General features: G+C 37.7%; 1 protein-coding gene across 4 annotated transcripts in view; it reads right to left on the reverse strand.

Annotated features, from left to right (window-relative positions):
• Nucleotides 1–24,105, reverse strand: part of LRRC7 (leucine rich repeat containing 7) — a 933,028-nt gene extending 908,923 nt beyond the window's left edge. For all 4 annotated transcript variants that reach the window (XM_073896539.1, XM_073896538.1, XM_073896542.1 and 1 more), the window contains exon 1: nt 23,991–24,105. In XM_073896539.1, coding sequence (XP_073752640.1) covers nt 23,991–24,038 — 48 coding nt within the window. In that variant the 5' untranslated portion in view covers nt 24,039–24,105. The remainder of the gene's footprint in view (nt 1–23,990) is intronic.
• Between the last annotated feature and the right edge of the window lie 864 nt (nt 24,106–24,969).

The following is a 24,969-nucleotide window of genomic DNA, read 5'->3' on the forward strand; positions in this document are numbered from 1 at the left end:
CTAATTTTATGAAGTTATATCTACAGGGAAATCTTATCTTCAGATAAGCCCTTGTATTTAAAGTTTTCAAAAAAATGGACCAAAGAACTATTCAATGTAAAATCTTAGAGTCATAAGACTGGACAAAATCAATTTCAGAGGACATTTTAAAGAGCTCCTCATTCAGTATTTCATCGCCATTTACAACTCTCAGCAAAGTGATCATATTTATTTAACAAATGTTTACTGTGTGCTTCCTATATGTCAGACACAGCTTGAGTGTCTGGAAATTTGTTTCTGCCTAACTAAAACTATCTTGTCACAGTTCAGTCTATTAAAAAGTTCCCTACTTCATTGTTCTGAATTATGCTTTTGAAGCCATATAGGTTAAGTCTAGTTCCTCTTTCGGGAGACATCCTCCAAGATTAAGGAAAACCTTCCTAATTTAGCAAAATAGAGCACATAACAAAGTATTTCCCTCTATGTATTCCAAAGTGTTTGACATATGCCCATTTTTAGTGCTGTATTTAGTTCTTTAAACACTAATCACAAAGATGTGATTAACTGATTACATGTGGAATTTCCAAGGTCCAATCTATGAACAGTTCCTATAGGTTATCTTATATCTTAAAAACTTCAGGATTAAGAGTCTCTCTCCCCAGACCGCCTGACTGAGGTCCAGGCATAATTTTCTTATCAACTGCCAGTCATCTTAAATTAAATGTCCTTCAACAATGTCAAAGCAAAATTTCTAAATTTCATTGTTTTCTCAATAGATTCACACATTCTCTATTCTGGTCAATGAAGCTGCCATCCACCCATTGTTCTAGAGCAGACTCCTTAATGTCTCACATTTCAATTAATTCTTCCACCTCATTATCTCTCATATATGGTCTTTTCTTTGACCATGTCACTGAATTAGTTTAGATATCTATTATCTCTTACTGGAAAACCTTCAAATTTCTGACTCCTGTTTTCCACTTTCTAATCACATGCCACGCTGTTCTAAGAATATGCAAATTATGTCATTCTCCTGCTTAAATTTCTGAAAATATTATATCTTCTTGCATAGGATATATACTCATGTAAAAGATTTTCCTCATCTTTCCTTTTACATTTTGCACAAATTCTACCCCTTCATGCTCTTTTCTAATTGAGAGTTCCGTTTACCACGTCTTAGTGTAATCTATAGTCTTATTATATTTTTGTATTAAATTTTTGAGCTTTACCTTACTCTTTACCCATTCTTGGCATTGGTCTGGAAATTTCTGAATGTATTGGTGCTAGTTTCAATTTCCTAGCCACATGCTAATATTCTGGGTAATTTCATATGTTCATGTTTTCTTTTTAGTCCTATCCAGTGTCGTCCACCTGAACTAGTGATCTCACAAGCACTCAGGAATTGAGTATATTGATGTCAATAGTTAGCACCTATATACCAAGACAATATGTAAGCTCAAATCCGTATTTACTGTTTCTAAAGCTCTTGGACACATTATAGTCATTATTTGCATGCAAAACTATTGCCAGGGGCTACACAGGGTTTGAAAAACATAGGAATTAGGTAAAGATAATTAACTATTCAAGGCATTAAGTTAAAGAGTAGGCAAATGGATACTTGGTTTTTCTTTTCACTTTGTCATTTTTTAGTGTCATTCGAAATATTTTACTATGAAAATTTTCATACACAAAGGCAGAAGGTATTTTATCCTATGAATTTTTATCTACACTGGCAACAGCAATCTTTGTGTGACCTGTGTTTAGTCCTTTAACCTTTGCACTATCTTTTCACCTGCAGTCTCAAGACAGAATTCCAATAACCTCTCCTCAGAACTCTTAGAAATAATTTAAAAATTAAAGCTTTCTGCTGGAGATGCTAAATACAATTTAGATTTAAATACAAATACAATTTAGATTTAATGGGAGAATTGGGGCATGTAAATACAGCAATCAGAGCAAGAGAGCAGGGTGTTGACTGTGTTTTATTGATAAGAACAGGGAACTGAAAATAAGGGTTGCAGAGTTATATTCCCAACTCTTTTTTGTTGTTGTTGTTATGAGGAGAAAAACATTTAACCTCTTTCAATTTACCCATCTAGAAAGAAAAACTGTTTTTCTTTTCTGATGTGAGCCTTAACAAGATCATTAAAGCTGTCTGAACTTACTTTTCTTATATAAAAGAAAAAAGGATATACCACTAAAAAATATTACATCATTCATAAGGGTGTTTTATATTAGCATGCTCAGCTTCCAAGGCTGAAATAAATGATGCAAAGCCATCTGTATGGGTTGACAGACAGAACATCATGTGATAATGGTTCTAGAATTTAGCAGTGAAAATGTTTATAGTCCATGGGTCAAAGTTAAGAAACAGATCATTCCAAGAGTAAGATGATATATGATCAAGGAAAATCCGCCCTCCCTGCCAACTTATACACAAGGCAATGAGCCCCAGCATGCCAGGGAAAACAAGTGCACAGAAAACCCAGATGCTGGAAAATCTTTAGTAAGTTGAATGAACAGTAAAGTGTGGATATAGGTCAATTAGATATAGAGCGAGTAACAGAGTAACAATTCTCCCAGGCTACTGGGCTGTGTCATGGTCAGTTCACAATTTTCTGTCCCAGAACTTTTTGAGTCCTGTTGACTCAAAACAAAGAAACAGAAGAGGTGATTTCTGGATGTCTCACAATTGTCATGAGTCTTTCTTCTTTCTTGAGAAAGCTGGGTTCCTCTGATTGGCTCTTCTGCACCAGAGAGTTCTGTCCTACCACAATCAGTCTTATCACTCTGGTGTCACTTAGGGGGGTGCTGCTGTTAGACTTGGACAGGGAACAAAAACCAAATAGGAAAGGGTTCTGAGATGCCACTATGGGGCCCAATTGCTTCTGAACTCAACACTTTGTTCCCACTCAACTCCTACCCACTAGTCTCCTCTTTCCCCATGAAAGACCTCAGGTCAGGTCAGCACGTTTATGCCCATGAACTAGAATAGAGTTAAGTCAACCACAAACTGCTTCACCAGACCCTGCTCTTAGCTAAACTGAGAATCTCCCTCTGGCTTTCCTCTGCTTTTCTCTCAGATTTCATCAACTGCTTTGCTTTCATGCTTCTTTTAATAAAAGCCCAGACCTCCTCCTTTTCCTTTAGCAGAGTCACATTGTTGTTTGTTTGGTTTGGAGTTTAGCTGGGTGATTACTGACCACAAAAGGATTGGAAAAGGATTTTAGAGATTATCTGCCTCATATCCTCCATCCAGTATTTCATCATCCCCCTGTACGTGCCAGTCTCTGCTTCCAAAACTCCATTCACATGAAATTCATCCTTTCCTGGACAGCTTTTTTTTTTTTCATTTACAGGCACGTAGAATGTCCTTGTTATCGATTACATCGCCTTTTAAAGCAGAAAAAAAAAAAGTCTTTGCATGAGGAGCTAACAAAAGGAAACTTTGATCCTAGACAAAAAAAACCCAAAAAGGTCTGTGTTAAAATAAACAGAAAGGCATCTGATCACCTAATTTAATCTGATAATTCCTCATAATAATTTTTTTAAATTTAAGAAATGAATCAGCCTTGTTGTACTTTAGTTTCCAATATATAAAATGGGACCAATACTACCTTACACTAACTACCTCATAGAATTGTCATGGAAACCTAATGAAGTAATGCATAGCAGACTCCTACTTGTGCCTAAATTGAGCCCAGTACTGGCGTTAATCTAAGCATTCTTTGTGAGTGAATGGAAGGTCTGCTCAAAGAATCTATGTACTTGGCATAAGAATCCCAGTAGGTGAAAGCAGAAGGGAGGAAAATATAGCATAAAATAGGTTAACACAAAACATTCTTTCCACTTTCATGGAGATTACAGCACCCCTCCTCTAGCACCACAAGTGTCAGCAACAATATCAACATTTTCATGGTAAACAGAGGCACTAGCAGGCATATTTAAAGTAATTTGGAGAGCAGAGAACATTGACAAAATAATCCAGTACAGATAAGAAAGAAAACAATGGACATCCAGCAATAACTGACACAATATTGTGAGATAAGGTCAAATATCTCCTTGGGACTCCCAGAAACACCAAGGTGGGAGGGGCTGCCAGTTTATGTACAAAAGCGGACAAAAGGCCACTACAAGAGGTTTTTAACATTAATAACACCTACTTGTATCCAAAGAAGAAAAGTTGGATTATTTACGTTAAAGTGTTTTGCAAATTACAAAATTCTATGCAAAAGTAATGTAATACTACGCTTTTAAAATGTATTTTCTACTATAGATGCATAATTCCAAAAAAAATATATATAAAAATCTGCCTCATGAAACTAATGTGCAAATTTGAACTACTATTAAAATACAGAGAAAACAGGTTGCCGTACTTTTCTCCTGACCAAGCTGTGGCCTATTTTTAGTCAGGTACAGGAGTGCTGCTCTTGAATAGCTAATTTAACAGCTAAGGGAGAAAGTCAATGTGGGAGAAATTTTTGATTAACTTATACACCACCTTTATTTCCTCCACATCATCCATAAAGCACCCACTTAACCAATGTTCTTTATCAAGCATCATTTCTGGGAAAGAAAAAGAGGGTTAAGCATAGGAAATACTAAAGAATCCTTCCTCTCTCTTAAGCAAATCCCTTTTGTTACCTGTGCTCAATTTTATAATCTTGGAAACCACCTGTCTGAAAGATGAATTTCCCTCAAACTCCAGTATGCTGAACTTCGCCCAAAGTTAAAGCAAACATGTTTTATGCATGATCTTAAAGCCTAGATGAATACAGAGAGCAAAACGACATAGACAGTGCCTTTCTCACTTCTGCAGACTAATTATGGTCAGCTTTGGCTGCCTGACAGAATCCCAATTCTGCTCTTAACCTAAATCTGGAATAGAATGTCCCTGATACATAAGCGTTTACTTCTAGGAGGGACATGGTACTGGGCCTTGTTCTTTGTAAATGTCAGTCATTTTGTCAACACTCTCAAACAACAAATAAATTATTCAAGAAAGCTTGATACATGGGAGGCACTGAACAAACACTGGTCATTAGTTAATTAATCTATTCAACATTGTGAATCCTATGCTAAGTGATAGGAATAAAGTAGTGAAGAAGACAAAGTCCTTCCTTTCATGTAAATCACATGCATAATAAATGCATAAATAAATAAAGATTGTATTTTCAGATAGTGTCAGATTCTATTAAAAAGTAATTCAGATTAATTAAGGTAGTCAGTGAGTATGAGAAGGTATGAATCATGTAAAAATCTCAGAGTAGCCCAGGCAGAAACAATAGCAAATGTAAAAGTCTTGAAGGAGAAATGAGTTTGGCAGATGGAGTAACAAAAAGACAGGACAGTGAGAGCAAAGGGGAGTGTGAAAGAGCAAAATCCTAGAGGGGAAGGGGGAGACCTTTGTAAAGCTTTGTAGGCTCAGATCAAAGGCCCAGGTTGCACTGTATCAGAATGAGAATAGAAGGCATTAGAAAGAAGGATTTTAGTAGAAAAATGATATGTACTGGTCTGTGTTTGAAGATGGCTCTGACTGCAATGTACAGAATGGATAGTATGGGCAGGAACAGAAGCTCCTCAACAGGTCTGGGGGTTACTGAATGAACCAACAGGAGAGAAGTCAGTGTAAGTTGCCATGAGAGTTTTTGTTTCACTTTTTTTCTGACTTTTAGTATAATTGTAAAGATTATGGTTCTGTGCAACTTTTTTGAGATTCCTTTTTAAAGAAGTCTGTTGCTAGGGAGGTTGCTAAGGAGACTGAGCAAAGCCTGGAAGATAAGTGACTTCAGTATCTTATGCAGATTTATTTAAATACCAGAGCATGGAGCAGAGTAGTTTAATCCCCCTAAGGAGAAAAATGTGTAAGTTAGAAAAGGTCAGAGAAGGGCCTTCTGTGTGTGTGTATGAGTGGATGTGTGCATTTTGACCACTCCCAGGAGAAAGATGACTGGTGGCATGCCTCAGTGGAACTAAGAAAAACAGAATTTTTCTAGAAAGGAGACGTAACTCTTGATTCAAGAAAAGCTAGAACTAACTAGGATTTCATTGGCTGATCAAAAAAAAAAAAGCCAGTAGAAATTGGAAGATTAAATTCATTTGAGGAAGAGAGCCACATGTAATAATAGGAAGGATCATCTCTTACTAGAGATGGTTTGGTATGGTGTAAGAACATAACTAGACTTTAAAATTAGACAAAAATTCAGCAAAGAATTTTGCTCACACTTAAAAGCTGTGAGACCTTGGGAAAGTTTCTTTAATCTATGAGCTTTGGTGTCCTCAAATATAAAATGAGGGAAAGAAAATTTATCTTACTGGTTGTGGCTGAAAAGGTTAGTCATTCATCAACAAATTCACTCTCTTTTTCATAGCCAGGAATCTTTAGAAGACAATTGTCCGATTGAGGCCTATATTTCTCAGTTTCCTCCTGACTCCTTGCTCCCCTTCCCCAAACCATAGCCCTTGCTTCCAAGTTTGGTCATATGAGTTCTTCTGGTTAATGGAATATGTTTATGTCATTTCCCAAGCAATTTTTAAGAAGCAGTTGTGCTACTATACACATATGTAGTATATAGTATACTATATATACACTCCTTTCCCTGTTGGCTGGATAAATGTGGAGGATGCTAGGGCCCTAAAGGAATAGGAGAACTATAAGAAAGAGGAAGCCTGAGTTCTAGAATCACCACATGGAAGAAAGCACATGAACTAAGAGGATGAAAAATTGGACAGTTAGATGTGTGGAAATAAACTAATTTTAAGTCATCAAATTAGTAAGCTACTAGAATTTGGAGGTTGTTTATATGGCAGTTTGTATTGCCATAATCAATACATGTGCTTATTATGAACACTGTAAATGATGCATAGTCCATCACTTGGCAATGCATGTTCAATAAATTAATCTACAAACAGTACTAATTTTGTTACCTTGGACAAATTACTTAATCTCTCTGAGTCTTAATTCACTCATGTGTAAACTAAATATTTTCTTCTCTACTCTGAACATCCCCAATTTCTGTCCATCATTCTTCAAATGGGAGTTTTTAGATTTTTCACTATCTGACTTTTCTAAAAGCTCTCAGGTTGGTTAATGCTTCTCATAAAGCATAAAGTCTCATAAAGACTCAGAAATAAATACATTACCATAAACAAATATAATATTGGGGTTATAACCTTGCTTGTTTTGAATACTAAACATCTATTGCACTTAAAGATTGCATGGAAACAGGTGAAACCAATATCACTCTACTTATCAAGACAGTAATGAGCTAACATATGTATAAGTGAGCTATACCTTCATTCCATACTGATGCAATCATATTCTGAAATCTGAGTTGGAATTTTATTGTATTTGTTTTAACTCAATTTTTTTTACCATGGGTGTCAACCATCACATTAACTCTCTCTCCCAACTTTGTGTTATCTCTAAATCTGATAAGCCTGGCTCCTATATATTCCAAGACATTATCAAAATGCTGAACTGAAAAGGCCAACTCCATTATATTTTCTTCTGGAGGACAGTTTTAAATATCCCAACAAATATCTAGATGTTTAAACATATATTTTAATCATCTTTATAGTCAGGAAATGATTTTAATACATTGGTGGATTTCCACTTTATATATTCCTAGATAATTTCAACCTTCTGTTCACCTATCCATAGATATTCCAACATTCAGGTCCCATGTATTTGAGAAGCGGAGGCATTCAACAAACATTTAACAAAGCAGTTCTCAAAGGAGAACTCCCACTTTTAATGGGGTGTTTTAGAAATTTGAGAGTATTTTTTAGTTGTCACAATGGTTATGGGGTCTTCTTGGAATTTAGGGTGTAGGGATGACCAGGGATGGTACATATACAGCAATACACAGGACTGTCCCGCAAATTTAGAGAGGTGTCTCACATCTGGTAACTGTCAAATATCCTGTGGGAGATTCATGTGGGTAAATAATCTCTATATCATAGCTGAGTCTAGAGTTTAACTCTATTTTGCATATAAATACACATTTGCATATTTGTTGTTTTAATTACATAGAATTTTTCAGAAATGCCATTATGCCAATCAACCAAAAAACACTTTCTTAGTAAATCTACCAAGATTTGTTCACTCTTTTGGAAAAGCATGTCATAAGTTACAACATTGTTATGAAATTTAAGTTGCCAATACAATGTTTCTGTGTCATTCTGCATTTTTAGTTGTTTCATTTTCACGAAGTCTGTGTATATATATACTGAGTCTATGTATTAACCTGTATTTTAATTAAGATTTTAAAAAGTAAATAATATTCAAACGAATTTTTTTTCTTAAAGTTAAATGTATTTTTTCATAAGTGCAAGTATCTAACCACAATGTCTTCTAGTATACTCACGCCTAACCCTTTACATAACTTTTAACTCTTTTTATCAGAGTTAAGACATAATATTGATATTTGCAAAATGTGTGTAGGCAGGTTATATTATTTGAATTTTAGGACAGTAAATGAGATATTTCAAGTTATTTGTGATTAAAAAGCGAGGATTTGGGTCAGATTGGGTTAAGAAATACCAATTTAATACTTTATATATATTAAGATATATATATATATATATGTACATATATATATATATCCATGGCTGATTGGTGGGGACTAGATGAAGAATAAGAAATAGGTTCTGGTTTAATGAGCAGAAGTTGAAATTAGAAAGAGATATGTAATAAACACAATGACAGACATATAAAGAAAGTACACAAAACACACAGAAGAGAAGCACATAATTCAGTCTTGGATATGTAGAAGTGCAGTCATTGCCCCTTGACACTTACTGTTCCTTAACCTGCTGACAAGTTCTTACTGCAAGCACCTATGCTTCTCTGCCTGTGGACTTTCTTTGATCAACTTTCTCTAAGCATGTTCAGCCCATACTCAGGGCAGGCTGGAAGTGGAACGAAGATAATGGCCAATCCCCTCCCTGGGGCAGTTCTCAACCAATAAGAGAAGAGAGTTGGTACATACATACCCCAGCTTCCTCATTTCCATGCAGTTTCTCATGGGTTCCCAACATGATTGAGCTTCAGCTGCCCACGATGATAACCTGCTATAATGCTCCTTCCATCAACTTCCTTACCTTCTATATATCATTTTCCCACTTCTGTTCCTGTGTATCCTGGATTCACCTCTCAAATAAACTACTTGAATTCAAGTCCTTGTTTTAGAGTACTTCTGGGTAAACCTAACTTAAGATAGGTTGTAAAACTCACATTCATGTTTGCTCTAAGATCCATTTCCTACACCCTCTCTGTTTAGCTTTGTATCTCAGGGAACTATATTTCCCGGGCTCTTTTGCCAGTTGACATCTAATTAGTTTGGGCAACGGGAGCCAATGGTGGAGGAATGAGGGCAGGAAAAGAGAACAAGCTAGGATATTGACATTTCTCACATTCTGTGGGTTGTCATTTCCAGCAGCAGCTGTGCTTTCTCTGGTTCAGCTCTCAAGGAATAGCATCTGTGTGGTCTCAGGTCCCACGTGGCAGCCTATACCATGGTTCTAGCTCTTGCAGGACAGTGCCAGCTCCTAGTCTCTAGTAAACCACCCATCCCTTATTTCCTTCCAGCTTGGTATATCTAGAAAATTTAGGAACAGTTTAATGTTGTTGAAATATTCAGTGTATGATGATGAGTGACAAGAATGAGCTAGAAAAGTAGCAGGCAGTTTGATGAAGGAGGACCCAGATACATGTTCTGGAATTTATCCTGTTAAGCAAAATTTCCTGAATTTAAATGCTGTTTCTTACTTTTTTTTTCCTTCAGAAAATCCATCATGTGCTGAGTTATCCAACACCATGTGAATCCTTACTTCCAAATTACAAGATAGTATCTTTATGTATTTTAGTAGCATAGTCTGTTTATTTCCTTTGGGCAACCCACCCTGGGGAATTAAAATATTTTTAGGAGATGTAATTATGGTTCATACATATGAAATCTAAACAGAAAATGGATAAGGAAATACGCAAGAGGTTGACAATACAATACAATGTAATGAGATGGACATCAGACTGGGGATTAGGAGAATCCAAGAACCTGTTCTCCCACCTTGGGATGATGATGACACAAACAAGCAAATCAAAAGGATAAGAACAAAAAACACTGGAGATTACTTCAACATCTAGATAAAGTAGTTCCCCTCAAAATACTTCTTGATTTTGCTACTTTAGAAAAAATTGTAGGCCATAAATCAGATGTATACGGACCAAAACACTCTGTCCTAAATGAGTTACTATTTCTTACCCTTGTGATGAAAACAGTATCTAAAGATTGTACAAAAGCCAACTGTATTAAAACAATTAATGAAATTATAAGGTAATTGTTTTCTTCCTGATCCTTTCCTAACACTAAAGAAGGAAGGCACTCCACAGAACGGTTGCCAAAAACCTAAGCTGATAAACTACAGAATACTAAAGACCAGAAGCTTCATACATGTGTGTAGAAGCAATTTTGTTTTCCCAAGTCTTTAGAGGTCTGATGACTTTATTGCAAGGGTTGTTAAATTAGCTGAAGCTTAATTCATTTTAATCAGGGCATATTAAAAAAGTAATAAAACCACTGTTGTTATTTTATTTCCAAGCCCTGTCCACATGACCAAGTCTCAGCAGAAGTCATGATTAGTTAGGAACTAAATTAAAGCAAACTTTGACAAAAACTGCATTTGATTGATGTGTCCATAGAGGGAGTAAGCACAGCTCAGGCATTTCTACCAAAAGATCCAAGTACTTTCAAATCTTCATATCTGAGTGCACACTAAAAATCCTTAGTTACAACAACAAAAGCAGAAACAAAATCACTTTACTTTCCCTTGTAGGAGACTGGCAACCCCTGGCATTGCATTATGACATTTTTCTAGATAGGATGTCAAAAGCTAGGACATTGAATTACATGCTTTGCCAAGTAGTTTCCCTTCTGACTTCTAAAAACAAGTGATATCTCATCCTTCTTTACTGGATTCACTCAAATGCAATATAAACTCAACTCTATAGACTTTCATCAACGTGATACAAGTCGAGGAATTCAAAGAACACCTATTATTTTGCCTCTCCCCTAGTATAGAACCTATACTAAGTAAGTCAGATTTTCTAAGGAGAAAGCAAAAATTTAAATTTTTATTCTGAAGTAGGTCTAAGTGAGCTTGGTTCTCTTCAAGACCTTGGCATACTTGAAAGTCCATACTGGATTTAAGGAAAGATGAGAAAAGAGAAGACGAGGTCAAAGCCAAGTGTATAATAAAGTCAATTAACTTAAGAAACAAGTGTAGATTCAGTTCACCAGTCAAAAGACATTGTGCTTAAAGAAATCAGCACAGTCAATCACAAAGGAAGCCCCTCAGGTCTGTGCCTTATTCTCAGATCTGTCTTCAGTGTATCTCCAGTCTGAAATATCTCTGGCAATAATTCTTAAATGTCAGGGCCCAGAAGAATCACTTGGGAAATTTGTTAAATACAGATTCCTGGAAACCCCAAAACAAGGACTGTCATCCTGGGTCAGGCCTAGGTAGCCACACTTACCACAAGAACACCAGTTATTACTGATGCAGATAGTTTAAAGACTACTTTTTTAAGAAAAAAGCTATGGGGATTAAGAAGGTCTTAGCATGTTCACTTTCTGGAAATGCAACCTTCCCTTCTGTTTCCAAGAGTGGTCCACTTTGCCATTCTACAGCATGTGTCCCAAACTGTAGTAATTCACAACCTGCCATGTGCAGCAGAATTTCCCGGGGAGCTTATAAAGGGTACACATTACTGGGCTTCTCCCCTGACCTCTAAGCCTACTAAACTGCACACAACCTCTATAAGTCAGGGTCAGAGTTAAGCTCAGATATGTTTTTTTTTTTTTTAACTCCATCAACTATCCTGATACATAGTCAAGATGGAGAATCACTAGAAGAAACTGAAGCCAAAAAACTGTTGAAAGCATTAAGGGACAACAGAATACTAAATGACGCTCCACTAGGATGATGATACAGGATAAAGTACATCTACTGGAACATACTGGATAATCAGAGTATTTGTCTAATGACTACTTGATTCCTACTTTCTTATACCACAGGAGGAGGATGGGCATGGAGGATTGAAATAAATCTTTGTAAAGTGATTTACGTATACAATTTATTATTTTTTTGAATGACATTTGAATGTCAGATCATTTTTCAGTACGATTTTTTATTTTAATTTTTTATTGTTATGTTAATCACCACACATTGCATCATTAGTTTTTGATGTCATGTTCCATGATTCATTGTTTGTGCATAACACCCAGTGCTCCATGCAGAACATGCCCTCTTTAATACCCATTACCAGGCTAACCCATCCTTCCACTCCCTCCCCTCTAGAACCCTTCAGAATCCATCCTCTTTCATGGTTCGTCTCCCCCTCCGATTTCCCCCCTTTCATTCTTCCCCTCTGCTATCTTCTTCTTCTTTTTTTTCCTTAAGATATATTGCATTATTTGTTCAGAGGTACAGATCTGTGATTCAACAGTCTTGCACAATTCACAGCGCTCACCATAGCACATACCCTCCCCAATGTCTATCACCCAGCCACCCCATCCCTCCCACCTCCCCCCACTCCAGCAACACTCAGTGTGTTTCCAGAGATTAAGAATTCCTAATGTCAGTGAGGTCATATGATACATGTCTTTCTCTAATTGACTTATTTCACTCAGCATAACACCTTCCAGTTCCATCCACGTCCTTGCAAATGGCAAGATCTCATTCCTTTAGATGGCTGCATAATATTCCACTGTGTATATATATATATATATATATATATAACATCTTCTTTATCCATTCATCTGTCAATGGACATCTTGGCTCTTTCCACAGTTTGGCTATTGTGGACAATGCTGCTATAAACATTGGGGTGCACGTACCCCTTCGGATCCCTACATTTGTATCTTTGGGGTAAATACCCAGTAGTGCAATTGCTGGGTCATACGGTAGCTCTATTTTCAATTTTTTGAGGAACCTCCATACTGTTTTCCAGAGTGGTTGCACCACCTTGCATTCCCACCAACAGAGTAGGAGGGTTCCCTTTTCTCCACATCCCCACCAACATCTGTCGTTTCCTGACTTGTTAATTTTAGCCATTCTGACTGCTGTGAGGCAGTATCTCATTGAGGTTTTGATTTGGATTTCCCTGATGCCGAGCGATGTGGAGCACTTTTTCATGTGTCTGTTGGCCATTTCATTGTATTCTTTGGAAAAATGTCTGTTCATGTCTTCTGCCCATTTCTTGATTGGATTATTTCTTCCTTGGGTGTTGAGTTTGATAAGTTCTTTATAGATTTTGGACACTAGCCCTTTATCTGATATGTCATTTGCAAATATCTTCTCCCATTCTGTCGGTTGTCTTTTGGTTTTGTGGACTGTTTCTTTTGCTGTGCAAAAGCTTATCTTGATGAAGTCCCAATAGTTCATTTTTGCCCTTGCTTCCCTTGCCTTTGGCGATGTTTCTAGGAAGAAGTTGCTGCAGCTGAGGTTGAAGAGGTTGCTGCCTGTGTTCTCCTCTAGGATTTTGATGCACTCCTATCTCACATTTAGGTCTTTCAGCCATTTGGAGTCTATATTTGTGTGTGGTGTAAGGAAATGGTCCAGTTTCATTCTTCTACATGTCACCGTCCAATTTTCCCAACACCATTTGTTGAAGAGACTGTCTTTTTTCTATTGGACATTCTTTCCTGCTTTGTCAAAGATTAGTTGACCATAGGGTTGAGGGTCCATTTCTGGGCTCTCTATTCTGTTCCATTGATCTATGTGTCTGTTTTTGTGCCAGTACCATACTGTCTTGATGATGAGAGCTTTGTAATAGAGCTGGAAGTCCGGAATTGTGATGCCGCCACCTTTGCTTTTCTTTTTCAACCTTCTTCTGGCTATTTGGGGTCTTTTCTGGTTCCATACAAATTTTAGAATTATTTGTTCCATTTCTTTGAAAAAAGTGGATGGGATTTTGATAGGGATTGCATTGAATGTGTAGATTTCTCTAGGTAGCATTGACATCTTCACAATGTTTGTTCTTCCAATCCATGAGCATGGAACGTTTTTCCATTTCTTTGTGTCTTCCTCAATTTCTTTCATGAGTATTTTATAGTTTTCTGAGTACAGACTCTTTGCCTCTTTGGTTAGATTTATTCCTAGGTATTTTATGATTTTGGGTGCAATTGTAAATGGGATCGACTCCTTAATTTCTCTTTCTTCTGTCTTGTTGTTGGTATATAAGAATGCCACTGATTTCTGTGCATTGATTTTATATCCTGCCACTTGACTGAATTCCTGTATGAGTTCTAGCAGTTTTGGGGTGGAGTGTTTTGTGTTTTCCACATAAAGTATCATATCCTCTGCAAACAGTGAGAGTTTGACTTCTTCTTTGCCAACTTGGATGCCTTTTATTTCTTTTTGTTGTCTGATTGCTGTGGCTAGGACTTCTAATACTATGTTGAATAGCAGTGGTGATAGTGGACATCTCTGCCTCATTCCTGACCTTAGGGGGAAAGCTCTCAGCTTTTCCCCACTGAGAACGACATTTGCTGTAGGTTTTTCATAGATGGCTTTTATGATATTGAGGTATGTAACCTCTATCCTTATACTCTGAAGAGTTTTGATCAAGAAAGGATGCTGTACTTTGTCAAATGCTTTTTCTGCATCTATTGAGAGGATCATATGATTCTTATTCTTTTGTTAATGTATTGCATCATGTTGACTGATTTGCAGATGTTGAACCAATCTTGCAGTCCAGAAATAAATCCCACTTGGTCGTGGTGAATAATCCTTTTAATGTACTGTTGGACCCTACTGGCTAGTGTTTTGGTGAGAATTTTTGCATCCATGTTCATCAAGGATATTGGTCTGTAATTCTCCTTTTTGATGGGGTCTTTGTCTGGTTTTGGGATCAAGGTAATGCTGGCCTCATAAAATGAGTTTGGAAGTTTTCCGTCCATTTCTATTTTTTGGAACAGTTTCAGGAGAATAGGTATTAATTCTTGAAATGTTTGGTAGAATTCCCCTGGGAAGCCATCTGGCCCTGGGCTCTTGTTTGTTGGGAGATTTTTGATGACTGCTTCAATTTCCTTAGTGGTTACAGGTCTGTTCAGGTTTTCTATTTCTTCCTGGTTCAGTTTTGGTAGTTGATACATCTCTAGGAATGCATCCATTTCTTCCAGATTATCTAATTTGCTGGCGTATAGTTGTTCATAATATGTTCTTATAATTGTTTGTATTTCTTTGGTGTTGCTTGTGATCTCTCCTCTTTCATTCATGATTTTGTTGATATGGGTCATTTCTCTTTTTTTTTGCATAAATCTGGCCAGGGGTTTATCAATCTTGTTAATTCTTTCAAAGAACCAGCTCCTAGTTTCGTTGATCTGTTCTACTGTTCTTTTGGTTTCTAGTTCATTGATTTCTGCTCTGATCTTTATGATTTCTCTTTTCCTGCTGGGTTTAAGCTTTATTTGCTGTTTTTTGTCTAGCTCCTTTAGGTGTAGGGTTAGGTTGTGTGTTTGAGACTTTTCTTGTTTCTTGAGAAAGGCTTGTATTGCTCTATACTTTCCTCTTAGGACTGCCTTTTCTGCATCCCAAAGATTTTGCACAGTTCTGTTTTCATTTTCATTGGTTTCCATGACTTTTTAAGATTCTTCTTTAATTTCCTGGTTGACCCACTCATTCTTTAGTAGGATGCTCTTTAGCCTCCATGTATTTGAGTTCTTTCTGACTTTCCTCTTGTGATTGAGTTCTAGTTTCAAAACACTGTGGTCTGAAAATATGCAGGGAATAATCCCAATCTTTTGGTACCGGTTGAGACCTGATTTGTGACCTAGGATGTGATCTATTCTGAGAATGTTCCATGGGCACTAGAGAAGAATGTGTATTCTGTTGCTTTGGGATGGAATGTTCTGAATATATCTGAGAAGTCCATTTAGTCCAGTGTGTCATTTAAAGTCTTTATTTCCTTGTTGATCTTTTGCTTAGATGATCTATCCATTTCTGTGAGGGGGTGTTAAAGTCCCCCACTATTATTGTATTGTTGTCAATGTGTTTTTTTGCTTTTGTTTTTAACTGCTCTATATAATTGCCTGCTCCCAAGTTAGGGGCATAGATACTTACAATTGTCAGATCTTCTTGTTGAATAGACACTTTAAGTAGGATATAGTGTCCTTCCTCATCTCTTATTACCGTCTTTGGTTTAAACTCTAATTTGTCTGATATAAGGATTGCCACCTCAGCTTTCTTTTGGTGTCCATTAGCCTGGTAAATGGTTTTCCACCCACAATCCACTTTCAATCTGGAGGTGTCTTTGGGTCTAAAATGAGTCTCTTGCAGACAGCACATCGATGTGTCTTGTTTTTTAATCCAATCTGATAGCCTGTGTCTTTTGATTGGGGCATTTAGCCCATTTACATTCAATGTAACTATTGAAAGGTATGAATTTAGTGCCATTGTGTTGCCTATAACATGACTGTTACTATTGTCTGTGTTTCTTTCTGGTCTATGTTGCTTTTAGGCTCTCTTTTTGCTTAGAGGACCCCTTTCAATATTTCTTGTAGGGCTGGTTTTGTGTTTGCAAATTCCTTTAGTTTTTGTTTGTCCTGGAAGTTTTTCTCTCTCCTATTTTCAATGACAGCCTAGCTGGATATAGTATTCTTGGCTGCATATTTTTCTCATTTAGTGCTCTGAATATATCATGCCAGTCTTTTCTGGTCTGCCAGGTCTCTGTGGATAGGTCTGTTGCCAATCTAATGTTTCTACCATTGTAGGTTACATATCTCTTCTCCCGAGCTGCTTTGAGGATTTTCTCTTTGTCTCTGAGACTTGTAAGTTTCACTGATGTTGGGGTGTTGACCTATTTTTATTGATTTTGAGAGGGGTTCTCTGTGCCTCCTGGATTTTGATGCCTGTTTCCTTCCCCACATTAGGGAACTTCTCTGCTATAATTTGCTCCAATATACCTTCTGCCCCTCTCTTTCTTCTTCTTCTGGGATCCCAATTATTCTAATATTGTTTCATCTTATGGTATCACTTACCTCTCGAATTCTGCCCTCATGATCCAGTAGTTGTTTATCTCTCTTTTTCTCAGCTTCTTTATTTTACATCATTTGGTCTTCTATATCACTGATTCTCTCTTCTGCCTCATTTATCCTAGCAGTTAGCACCCCCATTTTTGATTGCACCTCCTTAATAGCCTTTTTGATTTCAACTTGGTTAGATTTTAGTTCTTTTATTTCTCCAGAAAGGGTGTCTCTAATAACTTCCATGCTTTTTTCAAGCCCAGCTAGTATTTTTAAAATCATCATTCTGAATTCTAGGTCCAACATCGCACTAATGTCCGCATTGAGTAGGTCCCTGACAGTCGGTACTACCTCTTGTTTTTTTTGTTGAGGTGATTTTTTCCATCTTCTCATTTTGTCCAGAGGAGAATAGATGAATGAGAGAACAAAATGCTTACATTGTTAAATGTCCCCAGAAAATATACTCTAAACAAATCAGAAAAGACCTGAAACCTGGGGAAAAGAAAGGGAAAGAAAGAAAAAAGAAAAAGAAAGAAAAAGATAAAAACAAACAAAAACAGAACAAAACAAACAAACAAAAAAACAGAATATGATCAAATATGATCAGGCTGGTGCATAGATCAGTGCCACACACTAGATTTGGGTGTATTTTGGTCTGTTAGAAGAGAATGCCTCCCAAAATTTTAAAGAAAGAAAAACTTATATATGTACAAAAATAATGGTTGATACAATGAAGGGATGGAATATGACTGTAAAGATGAAAATTATAAAAAATTTTATAAGAGGAATTGATAAGATAAGAAGTTGTTTGAAAAAAGAAAGAAGAGGATTTAAAAAAAAGAAAAAGAAAAAAAAACCGTAGAGAATGTGATCAGGCAGGAGCCTAGAACAAAGCCATACACTAGAGATTTAGGGTATATTTTGATCTGTTAGAAGAAACTGTATCTCAAAATTTTAAAGAAAGAACAACCTATATATATATGCCAAAAATAAGGGTAACTACTATGAAGGGATAGAATATGACTCTAAAAATGAAAAATAAAAATGTTTTTTAAAAAAGGGATTGATAACATGTTGGTTGAAAAGGGGAAAAAGAAAAAAATAAAAAAAAGTTAAAAAAAATTAACTTTGAAAGACTAAAGAATCATGGTAAAAAAGCCATGGATTCTACGTGCAGTATTGCCCTAGCTCTGGAGTTCTGCTGTTCTCAATGATTGGTAAACGTGGTCTTGGCTGGCTGTTCTTGGTGATCTTCTGGGGTAGGGGACTGTTGCTGTGGTTCCCAAATGTCTTTGCTGGAGGTGGAATTGCCCCGCCCTTGTCTGGTCTGGGCTACGTAATCTGCTCGGGTTTGCTCTCAGGAGCTTTTGTTCCCTGCAAGCTCTCGGTACAGCTTTGGAGGACGAGAGTGAAAATGGCGGCCTCCCAATCTCTACCCTGGAGGAGCTGAGAACTTGGGGCCCTACTCCTCAGTGCGCCCCCAGAGAAAAGCAGTCAGTCACTCCCATCTCCCCAGTCTCTGGCCACACTCTGTGCTCACCCGGCCTGTGACTGAGCGTTTCTATGTCTGGCACCCAACCCCATGTGGAGTCTCCAAACCCAGCAGATCCCTGTGGTGCGCTCCCGCACCGCTCCTCCCAAGGGTGGAAGGGGAGTCTCCCCGGATCTGCCACTTATTGGGTCCCTGCTAGAGAAGTAGTGGCCCGACTGGGCCACGGATCACAGTTTATGGCAACCCCGAGCAGAGAGACCGCGCCTTGGCTCCATCTCTGCAGCCGGCTTCCCCGCTCTGATACCTGGGAGCTCTGCTGCATTCAGGCACCCCCGGTCTTTCTGTGACCCCAAGGGTCCTGAGACCACACTGTCCTGCGAGGGTTCCACTCCCCGCTTAGGCACTGGAGCGACATCCCTCAGCAGAGCTGACTTCTAAACATTCCAATTTTGTGCTCCACTGCTCTATCACTTGCCAGACGAGGCCGATGGAGGCGTCCTCCCCCTACATCTATCCTCCTGAATATCGCCTTGGATTCACTTCTCCACACGTCCTACCTTCCAGAAAGTGATTGCTTTTCTGTTCAGAGAGTTGTTGCTATTCTTTTCTTCAATCTCCTGTTGAGTTCATAGGTGTTCAGAATGGTTTGATCCCTATCCAGCTGAATGTCTGAGACCAGACAAAATCCAGGTCTCCTGCTCCTCTGCCATCTTGCTCCGCCCCCCAATTTACATATACAATTTAATTCTTATTAACAATCTTATGAAAGGTCATTATCTCCATTTTATAGATCAGACAAAAAGGAGGGTTCATAGAGGTTGGGTAACCATCCAAGATACCACAATGAGAAGTAAAAAGACCCAGTAAAGAGACCCATGTCTGCCTGATACTACATTACCTCAAAATGCTCTCATTTCCCATCCTCCTTCAATACATGTTGCCATTCAATAGTTAGGCTATAGAGTATATGCAAAACCAGGGAATAAAAAGGATAAAGTCAAAGAAATTCAAAGGATGGCACAGAGAACTAATGCCTCTAACTAAAAAACAAACAAATTGAAAACTTCCTCTTATCATCAAGGTTTAGATTTGGATAAAGCTTTAGATACGTGTGAGGACAACTTCTGATAATTGGGAGACTTGCAAACACATGTGGGCTAGTGGATTCTGCTCTGAATTTGTGAATTTGGAGACTTAGCTTTTCTAATATGTCATATTAATTTTGGCAAAACTCTCAAAATTTCCAAATTTTTGTCTGTTTCTAAAATGAATGTCTATCTCAAAGATATTTTGAAGTGACTAAATAATGTCCCCATCTAAAATAGACTGGTACAGTATAGGCCTTCAATAAATGTTAGTTCCTTCTTTCCATTCTGCCAATAAGAAAAGTGTGAAAAGAAACTCTACTGAGGGTGAGTCTCTAAGAGATAGGATCAGAGTCTGGCTCTTCTCTCACTATTATACTCTCATACTCAAAACAAAATGTATAGTCTTGAGGATAAAAACATTCAGTCTCATAAGTCTCAAATGTATTCTTCTGCTCAGATCATCTATAGCATTTTTGGATGGAGCAAAAGACCACTATGATTATTTTTATGTTAATGATGAGATGCCTTTCATTTCTAGTCTTTTTTTTTTCTTTCAGTAAGTAATTATAATATTCTTCCCTAATTCCAGTAACTATTTCCCGACATATATTTTGAGACTTCCTTGCTTCGTAAGAAATTATCACGCTTTAGCCAAACAAAACTACTTGAGGGACATGCCACTACATGATCCTCATGTACTCTGTAATTTAGAGATAGCCAAGATTCTAAAACTGAAGTATAGTGAGAAAAAACTCAGTCAAGGAGAGAGGCCAAGACTTCCAAATATCACATTATTAAGCTGGCTCATTGATTCCTGAGTGGTAGTAATTTGCTACCATATTTATAGCTTTCATTAAATTGAAGCCCAATAAGATTTTCAAGCAATCAAAAAAGAATTTATTGACCTCCTGTGTCATGTAGCTTGTGTCTGATAGACCTGGCTATAAATCCTGGCTTTAGTTACTATCTTTATTATGCTGAAACAAAGCTCTAAAATTTTCTTGAGTCTCAATGTCCTCATATATAAAATATTGAAATACTGACTCCTTCCTTAAAGTGATGCTGTGAAGACAAAGTTAGATAATTCCATGGAGTCATAATGTAGATATATTTATTTTTCATATGCAATTTCAAATACACATGCTTGGCAGAGTCAGGGGGAAGTAATTTGGAACAGTGCAGATAATTTCTATGATTAGAATGTTTGTCAACCCACCCCTCCCCAACCAAACTAAATTCATATGTTGAAGTCTTAATCCCCAGTGTTTTTGTATATAGAGGCAAGGTCTTTGGGGAGGTAATTAGGTTTGGATGAAGTCCCCATAGTGAGATTGGAGCCCTTATAAGGGGATAAAGAGACCTGAGCTGTCTCTTTCCACCATGTGAGGAAACCTAGAAGAGGGTCCTCACCAGAACCTGAGCACAGTGGCACCCCATCTCAGACTTTTCCATTTCCAAAACTGTGAGAAATATGTTTGTTGTTGAAGTTACCCGGTCTATGGTGTTCTTGTTATAGCAGCCTAAACTAAGACATTGATGTTACCTGACAGCCACCCAATGAGCAAATAGTCTAGAGCAAACACAAGAATCTCCTGTTTCCTGGGATAAACTCAGTTTCCACTTGCCTTACACATTTTGAGCAGCTCACTACTTTAGGCTGTTATTCTATAATTTAAAGAAGTATATTTTTCCTAGCATGGCCTTTAAATGAAAGTCACCTCATCACCTGTACAAATCAATAGCATTTTTCCCATTATAATGAACAACAAAAACTAGTTATAGTGGTCTTACTATGAGAAATTAGTGTTGTTGTTGTTGTTGTTGTTTTCTTTAACCTTTCCTGGAGAATTAGGTAGGACTTTTGTTGTAAGGAACAGAAAAATCAATTCAAACTCCTTAAGCAATAAGAAAATCTACTGGTTCCTAGTCTTGGGTTAGGGATGACTCGGAACTTAAACAATATTCCTGAGACACAGTTCTTTCTCACCATTTCAGAGCTCTGCATTTTCAGAGTTGGCTGGATTCATATAAAGATCCTTCCTTCTTGGTCCTCAAAGGCTCTACAGCTATGGAAAGAAGAATTTGGCCTTTCTTAAAGTTTAAATTAAAGCCCCAGGAATTGTATGTTGGTTGTTTTTGCTTGGGTCATATGATATCTCTGAATCAATAACTATAGCCAAGGAGATGGAATTCACTGATTAATTTAATTCAGTCAGGGCCCACTCTGGAGCTGTGAGGACACCAATCCCATTCTACATGGCTGAGAAGTGAGGGGCTGCGTTAGAAAGGCAACTTAATGTTGGGGAAAACACTAATAAATAATCACCACATGTGCTGACTTTAGAATCTAATCCTCATATAAAATGTGATTCCATAGGAACCATGTGAAAATATCTCACCCTGTGTTGGGCACACACATGTTAATGTCTTGTCTGTTCCCTTGTCTTTGCTGTAATTGGATTTCTTATCTTATGTTAGACCCAGAGGAGAATACAGGGGAAAAAAAGTATTAAAAAAACAATCTGCCATCAAGGACTGGTCTTCATAAAATGACAACCAAAAAAAAAAAAAAAAAGAAAGAAAGAAAGAAAGAAAACACAGAACAAATTGTGAGAATATAAAATTATATGGTAAAGTGAGTAGCATAGATATTGAAGCATTTTAAAATTTCTGGCTTTGTCATACACTATAAATAAAATATTCTTACATCTCATAGGAATGTTTTTAAAAGATAGTGGGTTTCACAGTACAATTCTAAAATAAGAGCAGGGAAGCTGTAAAATAGCACACATTTTAGAAATAAGCAGATCTGAGGTTGAGTTTACTCATTTAACCTCCCTGAGATTATTATAGTAGAAGTTATAAATATCTACTCATGGAATATTAGAAGGATTAAATGAGGAGATTCACCTAGCACACTGCCAAGCACAAAACAAATAATAAATAACCATTATTATTATTACCATAATTTGTGCCTGGCAGCCTGATTTGGCATTCAAACAGTCTCTTCCACAGAGGCAATAAGGATTACACAAATATAATAGTTTGACATTTTGTGAAGAACCAGAGATTTGGCATGAGCATGAGTGGGCACACACACACAACACAAATACATGGACATGCCATTTCTCTGCAATATTGACTGCAGACTCAATAGCTCAGGGATCGAGATGCCGGGATTTGCGATCTGCAAAGGGAAAACTCAGGTGGCATGGGAAGGTACCTTGCCCATCCTATGGCATACTGCTTCATCCTGCTCCCAGACACACACATAATTTGCATACGTAGGTGGTATCAACCGCTTAACCAAGTATGACTCATTTCCTCCCCAATATATGAATTAAAAAAGAATGGAACATGACCAGACCCCACCCCAGGTATTAGCTGTGTAAGGCCATTCTCCTAAGAAGTTAAAGAAATACATATTAAACATTCAAGTGGATTGTAGAAAAGGAATTCAGTTTAATGGAACCACTCTGTTGTTCTTTCAGAAACTCTCATGTGAGCTGCTAATGACAGAAATTCAAAGGAGTTTTAACCATTGAAGTAAAACAAATAAATCAAATGGGAAGACCAAATGTTGCCTATAGGTCTCTTCCCTCTGAGGGTCCTAGCTATACAAAAATGTGGTCTGCTGTGCCAGCAGTACCCTGTCCTAGCTTTTTTGTGTCTGGGTGTGATTTCTGTCTTTGCTAGCAAGCCAGAAATAGCCTCTTTTCTCCAATGTGTGCATGTGTTTGTGGGGGTGGAAAGAAAAAGAGGAGGAGAGAAGTGAAAAGCAAATGGAGGTAGATGGGGGGAGATAACTTCCCCTACTCCCTGGGCTTGTAAGGGCACACCAGGCCTACTTAAGCCTGAGATGCCCATGCTGGCCTCCCCCTCCTTCTTCAGGCCACCACTTTTGTGAGTCATGACCAGAATCTCTGCCCTTCTCTGCAGGTGAGTAGGAGCTTCCCTGGGCTAGTCTCAAACAGACACAGTCACGGCTGCAGTGTACATCTGCTCTAAGTTCTCGTGGGCTTGTTATCTCCAGAACAGCTCTCGATATTTTATCAATTTATTCACCGAGGGAGGACAAGTATCATCAAGAAAATACATGGGACCTTGACACATTTCTTTCTCCACTGTCTGTCAGTGCCGGAAGTGCCATCTTTTACAAGTGTTTACATTTTTTTTTTAAATAAATGAAAATGCTCATCTGCACCTTCCCCTGGGCCTTTTCCTCCTCATCTTCCTTCAATTTTAAATTTGATTTCTTCTTCTAAAGTTAGGTATTATTCATGGAAACATTATTTACAAGGTGAGTTTCAGTCAAGTAAATCACAGCTTGCTTAATCCCAGGGCCAGCTGAAGCATGGGTAAGGGAGTTTCTGGGCGTTCCTAGGAGAGGAGGCAAGAACTTACCCTCTGACTTAAGAAGAGATGTCCCTGAGGTAATTTACTTCCCATCATTGATGTCTGTATCAGCTGCTGGTTTAGAATTAGATTCCATTCCAAGTGTTCACCTTTACGGGGGTGGAGAAAGGAATTGGGCAAGTGAGAGTTACTTGAATGATTCAGCAACAGCCACCGAACTGAGCTAGGCAGTTACCAAGCAACAGTCTCAAAAGCTTCCTGGCAGTTCTTTAGGATCTCTCTCCCCTTTCCAGTCAACTCTTCTTTGCTTTGTCTGTGCTTTCTGCCTGTAATACCTTTCCCCTTATGCTCCTACTGAATATCTCTTTACTTTTCACAACTTTCCAAGTGCCATCTCTTGTCCAAATACCTTCACTGTTCTGCCACTCTCCATGGTGGAGGAAAAGGGATGGAAATTAATCTAACTGGCCCAGATAATCTTTTTGAGCCATAGAAGCACACAAGTCAGAGCTCTCTACCCTCCCCCAACTTTAGTTTGTATGTCTACCACCTTCTCCACTCAGATGGGGTCAAGATTGTGATACCAATATGGAATAAAACATGGGCGTTTAGGGCAATAAGGTCTGTTTCATAAAGGATGAAACACATCTAGTAGAAAAAGGCAATATAAAATCTCCTCTCCCTAACAGTTCTAAAGCCTGTGTTCTATTCCCAGGGACAAGTTGTCTCCTGACTGGCATATAAAGAAAATACACCTCAAATTAAGGAATTTTACAAAAAAATATTTGACTAAAAACCAATCAGTCAAAAGTTAGGGTGGAAAGTTTGTCTATATCCTATCACTTCTAATGAAAAATATTACCATTTGAATTTTACTTTTTTCCTTTTAAGAAAGTTTTAACACATATTTGCTCATTTTTAGTGGGCATAGTATGATCTCTGGTGTCCAAAGAACTAGGTTTCAAGCCCACTTCTGCTATTATTCACTATAAAGCTTTGGCAGAACTATTTGATCATTTTAAACTTC

Source organism: Callorhinus ursinus, unplaced genomic scaffold, assembly GCF_003265705.2.
Source record: "Callorhinus ursinus isolate GAN/ISIS: 27379988/994484 unplaced genomic scaffold, GSC_fseal_2.0 scaffold9, whole genome shotgun sequence".
Lineage (NCBI taxonomy): Eukaryota > Metazoa > Chordata > Mammalia > Carnivora > Otariidae > Callorhinus > Callorhinus ursinus.